This window comes from Scyliorhinus canicula, chromosome 4, assembly GCF_902713615.1.
Source record: "Scyliorhinus canicula chromosome 4, sScyCan1.1, whole genome shotgun sequence".
Classification (NCBI taxonomy): domain Eukaryota; kingdom Metazoa; phylum Chordata; class Chondrichthyes; order Carcharhiniformes; family Scyliorhinidae; genus Scyliorhinus; species Scyliorhinus canicula.
In genome coordinates, this window is record NC_052149.1 from 99298076 (window position 1) to 99311267 (window position 13192).

The 13192-nt window shown below is 44.0% G+C and overlaps 1 protein-coding gene across 2 annotated transcripts in view; it reads right to left on the reverse strand.

Moving 5' to 3' along the window:
• The window catches only part of cdc73 (cell division cycle 73, Paf1/RNA polymerase II complex component, homolog (S. cerevisiae)), a 435381-nt gene that overhangs the window by 34075 nt on the left and 388114 nt on the right, over positions 1-13192 (reverse strand). For both annotated transcript variants that reach the window (XM_038794882.1, XM_038794881.1), the window contains one exon: positions 4864-4964. In XM_038794882.1, the coding sequence (XP_038650810.1) occupies positions 4864-4964 (101 nt within the window). The remainder of the gene's footprint in view (positions 1-4863; positions 4965-13192) is intronic.

Genomic DNA, 13192 nt, shown 5'->3' on the forward strand with positions numbered 1-13192 from the left:
CCAGCCACATTTCAACGGTTAACTAACAGAGTCGTTTCAGGATTACCTAATTGTGCAATATACATCGATGATCTGGTGATTTTTAGTCAGACATGGAAGGAATATTTAAAGCATCTGATGGAGTTATTCAATCGACTTCAGGAGGTGGGTTTGGTGGTAAACCTAGCCAAAAGTGAATTTGGAAACGCCCAAGTTAGGTTCCTTGGCGATACAATTGGACAGGGTCGAATGGTCCCACGGAATGTGAAAACAAAAGTTATTGGGGAGTTTCCAATACCTTTGACACAAAGGGAAATAATGCGAATTCGTGGCATGAGTGGATTTTACCGAAAAATTGTGCCAATTTTAGCAGCCTAGTTGCTCCACTGATGGACATGTTGAAGAAACGTTGCAAATTTCAGTGGACGGCAGAGTGTGAACAGCACTTGATGGCCTGAACGCTGTGTTAACCACTGCTCCTGTGTTGGCCACCCCAAATTAGACAAAACCGTTCAAAGTTGCTGTTGATGCGAGTGATGTGGGCGTAGTTGCTGTCCTCTTGCAAGGAGACGAAGAAGGAAGAGAGTGGTCTATTGGTTATTTTTCAAAGAAATTGAATAATCACAAGAGGAGTATTCAACGTTTGAAAAGGAGACTTTGAGCTTGGTGCTGGCTTTGCAACATTTCCATATTTATGTCAGCAAGAATTCGTCTGAAACAATTATATATATTGATCATAACCCATCGACGTTTTTGGAGCGATTCAGGAATAACAATGCCAGACTGTTTTGATGGAATTTATCGTTACAGCCATTTCATTTAAAAATAATACATGTGACAGGACAAGAAAACGTGATAGCTGATTTATTGTCACGAATGTGATGAAGAGAAGCAGGTTCGATGGTGGAAGAAGAAGTAAAATGGACTATGTTATTATAAATATTTGCGTGTTTAGTTTTGTTTGAAAAAAAAAAGCACATTACTGTCAATTTTTCTTAAAGGAAAGTGAAAAGGTGAAAAATGAAACCATCTTTGAAGTTGATGGTATGTTTTTTTTCTTGGGGGTGGGGGAGGTGTCATGGTAGTGCCCCTTTAAGAAATGTCTGATTATCAAATGGCTTCAGTGATGCCATTGTGTGGGTAGAGCTGGGCTGTGGCACTGGGTTTTACTTTCAGTTTACATAGTTGGAAGCTGGATTCAGAAAAAGATGGCTTCTTCTCTCTCTCGTTGTATGTTAAAAGATGTCCAGATCACTTTCTAATTTAAAAGTGATAACTGTTTTGTTAACCTACTGTTTTGTTAAAAGCGGTTTCCTGGTTTTATTGGATGTTGTTATCAAGTTGAAACAGCAGAAAGGGAAGTTATTGAAGGTTATATACATTGAGACAGAGAACTGTAGCTGTTTGTGGAATTTATGTTTGTAGTTGCTGAAAAATGCTTACTGTGTGTTTACAAAAAAGGTAACTGAATTTGTAGAATAAATTTTGTTTTAGAACATAGAACAGAACAGGCCCTTCGGCCCTCGATGTTGTGCCGAGCAATGATCACCCCACTTAAACCCACGTAACCCGTATCCCAACAATCCCCCCATTAACCTTACACTACGGGCAATTTAGCATGGCCAATCCACCTAACCCGCACATCTTTGGACTGTGGGAGGAAACCGGAGCACCCGGAGGAAACCCACGCACACACAGGGAGGACGTGCAGACTCCTTTTGTTTAAGAGTGCTTAAGGCATCTTGTGAATAACACCGGAAAGGTGGGCCCTTATTGCTCCTCATAACCAAAATCTGTAAATAGTTGTGAGTCAGGTGAACTCCATGATAAACTTTGGAGTTTTCTAAACCCTGGCTCATAACACTAGTAAATGAGGGGAGGTGGTGATGTGGCAGTATTGTCATTGGACTTGTAATACAGAGACCCAGATGAATGCTCTGGGGACGACGAGCAGATGGCAGAATTTGAACTTAATAAAAAAAATCTGGAATTGAAAGTTTAAAGATGATCATGAAACAATTGTTAATTATTATTAAAAATCTATCTGATTCAATAGTGTCCTTTAGCGAGGGAAATTTGCAGTCCTTAACTGGTCTGGCCTACATGTTACTCTGAAATGCCCTCCCAAATGGCCTAGTAAACCACTCAGTTGTATTAAATTGTCAAACAGTATAAAAGGAATAAAACTGGACAGACTATCCGGCATCGACCAAGGCATCCGAAACAACGATGAGGGAACCAAAGAGAAAAAACATACTTGACCTCATCTTCAACAGCCTGCCTGCTGCAGATGCATCTGTCGATGAGAGTATTGTTAGCAGTGACCACTGCACAGTCCTTGTGGAGACAAAGTCCTATCTTCACATTAAGGATACCCTCCATTGCACTGTGTGGCATTACCACCGTGCTAGGTCTAGCAATCTAGCTAGATCCAGCATCACAAAGCTGAGCAACCAACTGTGGATCACCAGCAGCATCTGAATTATGCTCGATGATAATCAGTGATCATGGACCATCATATCGCCCTCTACCATTACCATCAAGGCAGGGAATCAAACCTGGTTCACTGAAAAGTGCTGGCCATGCCAGGAGCTGCACCAGACATGCCTACAAAATTAGTTGTCAACCTAGTTGAGGTATAGCATAGGGCTATTTGCGTACCAAACAGCATAAGCATCAAGCAATAGACAGAGTTAAGTGTTTCCACAACCAAAGGATCAGATTGAAGCTCTGCAGTCCCGCCACATCTAGTTGTGAATGGTGGTGGACAATTAGACTCACTGAAGGAGAAGGTACAACAAATATCCCAATCCTCAATGATGGAGCAGCTTAGAAAATCAGTGCAAAAGATAAAGCTGAAGCATTTGCAAAAATCTTTAGCAATAAGTGCCAAGTGGAAGATCCACCTCGGCCTCCTTGAGAGATCCTCAGCACAGATGCCATTCTTCAGCCAATTCGATTCACTCCATGTGATATCAAGGAACGGCTGAAGGCATTGGATACTGCAAAGGCTATAGGTCCTGACAAATTCCAGCAATAGTACTGAAGACATGTGCTCCAGAACTTGCCGTGTCCCTAGCCAAGCTGTTCCAGTACAGCCACAATGCTGTATCAACCCAGCAATGTGGAAAATTGCCCAGGTATGTCCTGTACACAAAGTAGGACAAATCCAACCTGGCTAATTACTGTCCCATTAGTCTACTCTCAATCATCAGTAATGTGATGGACTAGCCATATAAATACTTTTTAAAATATAAATTTTGAGTACCCAATTCATTTTTTCCAATTAAGGGGTAATTTAGCATGGCCAATCCACCTAGCCTGCGCATCTTTGGATTGTGGGGGCGAAACCCACGCACATACAAGGAGAATATGCAAACTCCACACGGACAGTGACCCAGAGCTGGGATCGAAACTGGGACCTCTGCGCCGTGAGGCAGCATGGCTAACCCACTGCTCCACCGTGCTGCCCTCAGCCATATAAATACTGTGTGTTCACTTGTGTTTACTGTGTACACAAGGAACAAGTCAAGTAAGTGATGAAATACTCTCCACTTGCTTGGATAAGTGAACTGGACTAGCCATATAAATACTGTGGTTACCAGAGCAGATCAAAGGCTGGGAATCATCCAGCGAGTAACTCACCTCCTGATCCCTCAAAGCCTGCCCACCATCTGGACAGTGTAAGTCAAGAGTGTAATGGAATACTCTCCACTTGCGTGGATGAGTGCAGCTCCAACAACACTCAAGAAGCTAGACAGCACCCAGGACAAAGCAACCCTGCCTGATGGGCACCCCCCCCCATCCACAAACATTCACTTACTCCACCACCTACCCACAGGGTCAACAGTGTGTACTATCTACAAGATGGACTGCAGGAACTCACCAAGGCTCTTTTGACAGCACCACCCAAACTCACAACTACTACCATCCAGAAGAACAAGGGCAGCAGGTATCTGGGTACACCACTCCCTGGAAGTTCGCCTCCAAGCCACTCACCACCTGGACTTGGAAATATATCACCGTGCCTTCACTGTTGCTGGAACAAATGCTTGCACTCCCTCCTTAACAGCATTATCTGTGTACCTACACCACATGCATTTCTACGGTTCAAGATGACAGCTCACCATCAACTTCTCAAGGGCAACTAGAGAAGGGCAATAAATGCTGGCCTCGCCAGCAACGCACACATTATGAATAAAAAACAATGCTGGAATGCAGAGGGAATTAGAAATCATTGTACATGAATCACAGCAAGTAAGCATGCTGTTGTAGCAACAATCAGGAAGGCAAATGGTATGTTAATCTTTATTGCAAGCATGTTAGATTATAGGAGTGATGGTGCTTGCTGCATATTTGCAGAACCTTGGTGAAACCACACCTGGCGCACCATGCACAATTTTGGTCTTCTTGTGTAAGGAAGTAAATGTTTGTCTTAGCAGGAGTACAACAAAAAAAAAGTTTCATAAGATGGGCTGTCCTACGAAGGATGTGTAGGAAAGGCTATTGTCTCTGACCTTTGTGAGAATGGAGGTAATTTAATTGCAACATAACATTCTGAGAAGTACTGTTAAAGTCAATTCTGAGGTATTGTCTCCACTGGCTGAAGAATCTAGGACTCAGGGCCATAGTCTCAAGTTTGGAGGTTGGCCATTTTGGGCTGAAATAAGGATAAATGTCTTCAGTCACAAGGTTGTGAATCTTTGGTGTTCAGGCATTGAATATACTCAAGACAGAGATAGATGGAGTTTGGACTGATCAAGGGATGTAGTGATCAGGCAGTTGAGTTGAAATAGAAGATCAGCCACAATCTTATTGAACAACAAAGTGGCTTGAGGGGCAAAATTGCTTACTGCTGCACCTATTTCTCATATTATTACATACTTTTTGCGAAAATATCCACAGGTGATCCATCAGGTAATAACCATGGCCATCCTTTGAACTGCCAAGCAGCTCCTTGTACAAAAACTGCCACAACGCGATCCCTGAAAGAGAAATGAAAAATGAAAGACTTGATGGAATTTCTTTTGCTACAATTAATTAAAAAAATTTTAATGACCCGCAAAGGGAGAGAGAAGACTACTATTTCAAAAACTGCAATTCCAATAGAGACAATTTTAAAACATATCTTTTTGGATTTCTTTTCATTTTTTTTCCATCATTGTGCCTTGGTTTTCAAATTTGCTATTAAAGCTGCGATGTCCTGTCTGCGCACCTTCAAAATACAACTTCAATCCAAAATATAACTACCTTTCATGTAGTTAGTTATTTGATACCCAATTTATTTTAATAATAGATCTCTCATAGCGCTGTTCCAAATGGGTCAGAGAATATGATGTTTTATTCTGTACAGTAAAACCAGGGCTACTGACTTACGCTGATTGAATAATTGGATTTTTAAGGTTATTGTAGATATATCAGTCCTTCCTTTAGGCTTATATTCCATGAGTACATATTTTCTCAATGTGCTATTTTCTAAGGAGAGGAAGATTATATTCTGTAATAGAGGTTATGTGTTGGCCTATCTTAGACATTTTTGAAAATTAAAGGGAATACTCATTAGGATAAAGAATTGAACATTAAGGAGAGGAAATGCTGAAAAGAAACTACAGAAATTCAAATTAATTCAATAAACTGAGAGAGATTGCATTTTGGAAGGTTTCATATTTGTAGCTTTATGAATAAAGGGAATGGAATTAGAATAAATTAATGTGAAATATAAAATTCTGAATATATAGAATCATTGAATTTACAGCGCAGGAGGCCATTCGGCCCATTGGGCTTGCACCGGTCCTTGGAAAGAGCACTGTACCTACGCCCAGACCTCCAACCTATCCCTGTAACTCAGTAACCTCACCTAACCTAACCTTTTTGGAAAGAAGGGCAATTTTTGCATGGCCAATCCACCTAACCCGCACATCTTTGTGACTGTGGGAAGAAAACGGAGTACCCGGAAGAGAAGAACGTGCAGACTCCGCATAGACACTGACCCAAGCCGGGAATCAAACCTGGGACCCTGGAGCTGTGAAGCAGCAGTGCTAACCACTGTGCCACCGTGCCGCCCTATATCTATAAACATATTATAGACAGTAGACATACACATGTTTAATCTATTTGGGAGTAATTGGGTTTATATAACCTGTGCATTCAATAAAGTTTGAGTGATCGACTTCATCTATAGATATAACAAAAGTCATAAAATGTATGCATTTACGTTGGTGGAGGCCGAACAGTAGAGTGTCATGAGGCAGAAAGTTAAGATATAGAGTTTGAAGGGAAAGCTTTGTTCTTGCAGCAGATGGGTTTGTGTTGGATTATATTATAATTGCGCAATTTTCTACGTGCGCAGCAGGTGGTGTAGGATGGGTGAGGAGGTTGGATTGAGTGTTAGGGAGATATAAAGTTGACAGTTAAGAAATGAGAAAAAAAAGGAGCTGTGTAGTGGTTAGCAGTAGTCACATTGATGAAGGCAAGTGAGGGCTTGTGTTGCATGTTCAACAGAAATGAAAGTTAAGGGAATGAAGACATTGGTAAAGTTGCGGCTGACTGCGTTTCGTGAAAAAATGGTGCTCTCAAAGGCGATTGATTGGATGAGACGTGAGCTGGAAAGGGAGTCAGGATGTTGAAAAATCCATGACGGAAACTGATGCATATTTGGATAATCAAAAGGGAGGGAGGCGGCTTGATGGGGCAGGGATGCTAAGGTGTGAGAAGGCAGCATCGATTATTGTTGTTTAAAATGTTAAAGTTATAAATGCCTTAATAAAATATTTTCTGAAAAAAAAGAGAAGGCAGCATGGAAGGAGTAAGAATTATAGAATAGTTGCAGTACAGGAGATAGTCATTGAACCCATCTTGCATTCTATCTGTGAGATCAACTCAACTACCGTCTTTCCATCGTAGCCTTGCAATTTTTCTTCTTCAGATAATTACCCAATTCCCTTTTAGAAGTCACAAATTAATCTGCCTCCACCACACTCCAAAGGCAATGCATCCCAGATGGTAACCATCCATTGTGCAAAGCATTTTTTTCTTCATGTTGCCTCTGGTTCTTTTGCCAACCACCTTCAGGTGCTCAATTCTACCTCAAATGGGAACAGTTTCTCCCTATCTGCTCTGTCCATAGCCCTCATAATTTGAATATTTCTACCAAATCTCCTCTTAATCTTCACTTCGCTAAGGAGAACAGCCCCAATTTTATTTTTGTGTTATGAATGTTCACCATGCGATCGTTATTTTTTGACTCAATGCCTTTATTTAAAAAGCCAAGGATTTTGCAAGCCTCATTAACCTCGTTTTCAACTTGCACTGCCACCTTCAACGATTTGTGCATATACATCCCCAGATCCATCTGCTCCAGCAGCCCCTTAAGGGCTATATTCTTTATTTCATATTGCCTTTCCTCATTGTTCCTCCCCAAATATATATATTATTTCTCTGCATTAATTTTCACCTGGCACATGTTGTACCAGCCTGTTTATGTTCTCTTGAAGGATTAGGTATTTGGGCCAAATACATACAACAGCCAGTTGGATGGAACAGGAGAAATAGTGGTCGCTTGGAAGAAAATGTTGAAAAAGATGAAGACTCTTAATTCACCCTCCTCTAAAATATGAAACTTGCAGAACTCTTCCACAATGTATTGCTTAATTAAAACAGCAAACAACAAAACGAGGTTTCTCATATATTGGGAAATTCCTATAGAAAAAAACCCCCCTTCACCAAAATTAAGCCAAATCCCTAAATTTCCCTCTCCTCCATGATCAAACCATTTGCAACTCCCCATCACTTGTCCATAAAGTTTATTTTTTAAAGTGCTGCAACAACTTCAAATCAATTTTCACTCTCAGTGGATTCTGAATCTCTGTTAGCACAGAGACCAGAGCTTAGGTTTTTGGGGCTAGATATCAGTGTGAAGGGGGCCTGGTGCTCCAGAAGGTGCAAAGCCATAACAACAAAGCCACAATAGGGGTGACAAATCACATGATTAAGGGAAACTAGTATTGAAGTATTCAATACATGCAAAAAATATATTTTTATTAAAGCATTTTCACATATATTCAAACCATAGGAAACAGCATCAACAACATACATAACCTTAGACAAACTGTCCCCCTCTCCTCCCTCCAGCCCATGCCTCTCTCTTCCTTTTGATTGATTGAGTTGATTTATTGTCACGTGTACCAAGGTACAGTGAAAAGTATTGTTCTGCATACATAAGAACATAAGAACATAAGAACTAGGAGCAGGAGTAGGCCATCTGGCCCCTCGAGCCTGCTCCGCCATTCAATTAGATCATGGCTGATCTTTTGTGGACTCAGCTCCACTTTCCGGCCCGAACACCATAACCCTTAATCCCTTTATTCTTCAAAAAACTATCTATCTTTACCTTAAAAACATGTAATGAAGGAGCCTCAACTGCTTCACTGGGCAAGGAATTCCATAGATTCACAACCCTTTGGGTGAAGAAGTTCCTCCTAAACTCAGTCCTAAATCTACTTCCCCTTATTTTGAGGCTATGCCCCCTAGTTCTGCTGTCACCCGCCAGTGGAAACAACCTGCCCGCATCTATCCTATCTATTCCCTTCATAATTTTAAATGTTTCTATAAGATCCCCCCTCATCCTTCTAAATTCAAACGAGTACAGTCCCAGTCTACTCAACCTCTCCTCATAATCCAACCCCTTCAGGTCTGGGATTAACCTAGTGAATCTCCTCTGCACACCCTCCAGCGCCAGTACGTCCTTTCTCAAGTAAGGAGACCAAAACTGAACACAATACTCCAGGTGTGGCCGCACTAACACCTTATACAATTGCAACATAACCTCCCTAGTCTTAAACTCCATCCCTCTAGCAATGAAGGACAAAATTCCATTTGCCTTCTTAATCACCTGTTGCACTTGTAAACCAACCTTCTGTGACTCATGCACTAGCACACCCAAGTCTCTCTGAACAGCGGCATGCTTTAATATTTTATCGTTTAAATAATAATCCCGTTTGCTGTTATTCCTACCAAAATGGATAACCTCACATTTGTCAACATTGTATTCCATCTGCCAGACCCGAGCCCATTCACTTAACCTATCCAAATCCCTCTGCAGACTTCCAGTATCCTCTGCACTTTTCGCTTTACCACTCATCTTAGTGTCATCTGCAAACTTGGACACATTGCCCTTGGTCCCCAACTCCAAATCATCAATGTAAATTGTGAACAAATACAGTCCATACAGATCGTTCCATACATGAAAAAAAAAAATAGAACCTACATGAATACACAATGTAAATACACAGGTACAGGCAGCGGGTGAAGCATATGCTATTCAGTAGAGAAGATGCGTGAAGAGATCAGTTCAGTCCATAAGGGGGTCATTCAGGAGTCTGGTAACAGCAGAGAAGTTATTTTTGAACCTGTTAGTGAGAGTTCTTAAACTTTTGTATCTCCTGCCTGATGGAAGGGAGAATAACCTGGTGGGGAGGTCTTTGATTTTGCTGCCCACTTTCCCAAGGCAGTGAAAGGTATAAACAGATTCAATGGATGGTAGGCGGTTTCACATGATGGACTGGGTTGTGTTCATGACTCTGAAGTTTCTTATGATCTCCCGGTGAGCAGTTGCCATACCAGGCTGTGATGCAGCCAGATAGAATGCTTTCTATGGTGTATCTGTAAACATTGGTAAGGGCCAATGTGGACATGCCAAATTTCCTTAGTTTTCTGAGGACACATATGCTTACTTGGTCGTAGTGTTGATGGACCAGGACAGAATGTTGGTGATGTGCACACCTAGGAATTTGAAGCCGTCAACCATCTCCACCTTGGCACCATTGACTCAGACAGGGATGTGTATGATACTTTGTTTCTTTGTATCAGAAGAAACCCCAAACAAAAAGGAAGGAAACCACTCCCTACTGACATTTTACCATTCCTTTAAGAAGTTGATGAACAGCCTCCACCTCGAGAAGAATCCTCCCCCCCCCCCCCCCCCCCCCCCCCCCCCCCGATAGCGAACTTTATGTTCTCAAGGTGCAGAAACTCCGCCAATTCACTCACCCAAACCTCCGCCCTAGTAGCTCCGAGTCCCATCAGCCGAGTAATATCCCCTCCGGGCTATCAGGAAGGCAAAGGCCAACACGTCGGGTTCTCTCCCCACCTGCACTCCCGGATCCTCCGACACTCATATTGCTACCCACAGGCTCAGAGCCACCTTCACCCCCAGATACTTTGCCATTGTATCTGCAAACACTTTCCAAAACTCCTCCAGCCTTGGACATGCCCAGAACATATGAATATGGTTTGCCGCCCCCCCCACCTATCCTCCATCCCTGCAAAGAGCCTGCTTATCCTGGACACCGTCATCTGTGCCTGTACACCACCTTGAGCTGGATGCGACACAGTCTCGCACACGATGAGGATATTTCATCCTCCGCAACCCCAGCTTCAAAACTCTCCTCTAGCTCTTCCTCCCACCTGTGCCTTACTTCCTCCACCAAAGCTCTCTCTCTCTCTCTCTCAACTCCCCATATATGTCTGACACCGTGCCCTATATCTCCTCAGAAAGAAAGAATCATATCCTGGAGGGCCGGGAGCGACAGCTTCAGGAATGAGGCCAGCTCCTTTCTCGTGAGGCACCAAACTTGCAGGTACCGGAACCCATTCCTCTTTGGTAACTGAAAATGAAAATCGCTTATTGTCACGAGTAGACTTCAATGAAGTTACTGTGAAAAGCCCCTAGTCGCCACATTCCGGCGCCTGTCTGGGGAGGCTGGTACGGGAATCGAACCGTGCTGCTGGCCTGCTTGGTCTGCTTTAAAAGCCAACTATTTAGCCGAGTGAGCTAAACCAGCCCCTTGAAATTGATACGTTGCCTCCAATTCCTTCAACTTCGCAAACGTCCCCCAATAAACAGGTCCCTGAAATACTCTATCCCCACTTGCCCCCACTTTCTAAACTTCAAATCCAACGCAGCTGGGACAAAGCTCTAGTTGCCAAAATCGCCACCCACAGATATACCTTCCATTTTGAAGTGCTGCCGATACTGGTTCCACACCCTCAGCACTAACACCACCACAGGGCTCGTGGAATACCTAGCCGGCGAGAACCGACGGGGTGCCAGCAATAATGCCCTCAAACTGGTTCTCCTCCCAGAGGCCTCCTCCATCTGCTCCCACATCGATCTCTCCTCCACCGCCCACTTCTTAACCGTTGCAATGTTTGCTGCCCAATAATAATTCTGCAGATTTGGCAACGCCAGCCCCCCTTCTCTGCCTGTCTGCTCTAAGAACACCTTTTTAGTTCGGGGAACCTTGCCCGCCCATATAAACTCCGAGATCATTTTATTGACCCTCCTAAAAAGAAATTTAGAGACAAAAATTGGAAGGTTCTGGAAGACAAATAAAAGCTCCGGCAACACTGTTATCTTTACTGTCTGCCCCCTCCCAGCTAATGATAGCAGCAAAACATCCCACTTCTTAAAGTTCTCCTTCACTCCCTCAATCAGAAAGAGAAGGAGAGAGAGAAGAGTTCCCCTTCTCCAACGACTCATTGCACATCTCAACTAAAAGGGGCCACAATTATAAAGCTCTTCTGGGAAACTGTCCGGATCCCGGGCCTCCCCGACAGTATAGACCCAACACAATCCATCACCTCCCTTAACCCCATCAGGGCCCCCAACTCCTGCACCTTCCCATCTCCACCGTCTAGAACTGCAGCCCGTTCAAGAATCACCTCATCCCCACCGGAAAAATCTCAAATGCCCCATTCACCTCCCCGACTCTGTGAGCACTGCATCCCCACTATCCCTCATTCGTTCAATCTCCCTCACCGTTACCTGCCTCCTCAACTGATGCGTTAGAATCCTGCTAGCTTTCTCCCCATACTCGTACATCACCCCCTTGGCCCTGCACAATCGCCCCACCACCTTCCCTGTGCACATAAGCCCAAACTCCATTTTGAGCTACTGACGCTTCTGTAACAGTGCGTCTTCAGGTGCCGCCGAGTACCTCCAGTCGACCACCTGGATAGCATCCAACAACCTCTGCCTCTCTAACCTCTTCACCCTCTCCCTGCACACCCAAATTGTAATAAATTACCCTTAATCACCGCTCCCATCACTTAGATGCGGTGACCTCACCTGTCTTGTGAGGCTCTATGTAATTCCGAATAGCCACCCCTACCTTTCCACAAATCTCCTTATCCACCAACAACCCCACAACTAATCTTCACTGCGGCTGCTGGAAGCACCCCCCTCTTCCACATGTAAGTCCAGCCACTGCAGCGTGTGGTCGGACATCACAATCGCCAAATATTCCGACCCAACCACCCCCGCTAACGACGCCTTGTCCAGTACAAAAATATCAATCCAGGAATAAATCCGGTGGACATGCATAAAGAAGGAAAATTCTTTCGCCCTCGCAAACTTCCACGTGTCCACCCCACCCATCCGCTCCATAAACCGCTGCAACTCCTTTGCCGTTGCCGATACCTTCAAAGACCTGGGACACTACCAGTCAAACCTAGGATCCAACATTGTATTAAAGCTACTCTCCTCTCTCCCTCCACCCCCATAATCAGCCTGCGGGTCTCCAAGTCCGGAACCTATGCCAAAACCCATTTCATGAATTCTATATCGTCCTAATTTGGGGCATATATGTTCAACAGCATCCCCTCCGGCCTCCTGCTTACCATAACAAATCTGCATCCAGAGTCTGCCACTACATTTCCCACTGTAAAGGCCACCCTCTTATGCACCAACACAGCCACCGCCCTCATCTTCATGTCCAACCCAGTGGAAAACCTGCCCCACCCAGCCTTTCCTCAGCCTCATCTGATCCATCACCTTCAAATGTGTCTCTTGTAGAAATGCAACGTCCACTTTCAAACTCCTCAAATGCGCAAAGAAGCGACCTCTTAATTGGCCCATTTAATCCATGAATATTCCAAGAGATCAGCCGGGTCTGGGGCTCTAAGATATCCCCCCCCACCCCGATCAGCCATATCTCCCCTTTAAATGGGCTCCTCGAGGCCCATGCCTTGCTCAGCCCCAGGGCCCCCTCAAGGTGGCGCCGCCTCCTCCCCACAACCAACTGAGTTACACTAACTCTACCCACGTCAGCAAGTCTTCCCCTCCCCCCCCACACCTCCTACACCTCCCCTACCACAAAGAAAACCATCTCCTCCCAACCACCCCTCCCCCTCCATCCATCTACCCCCCACTTCA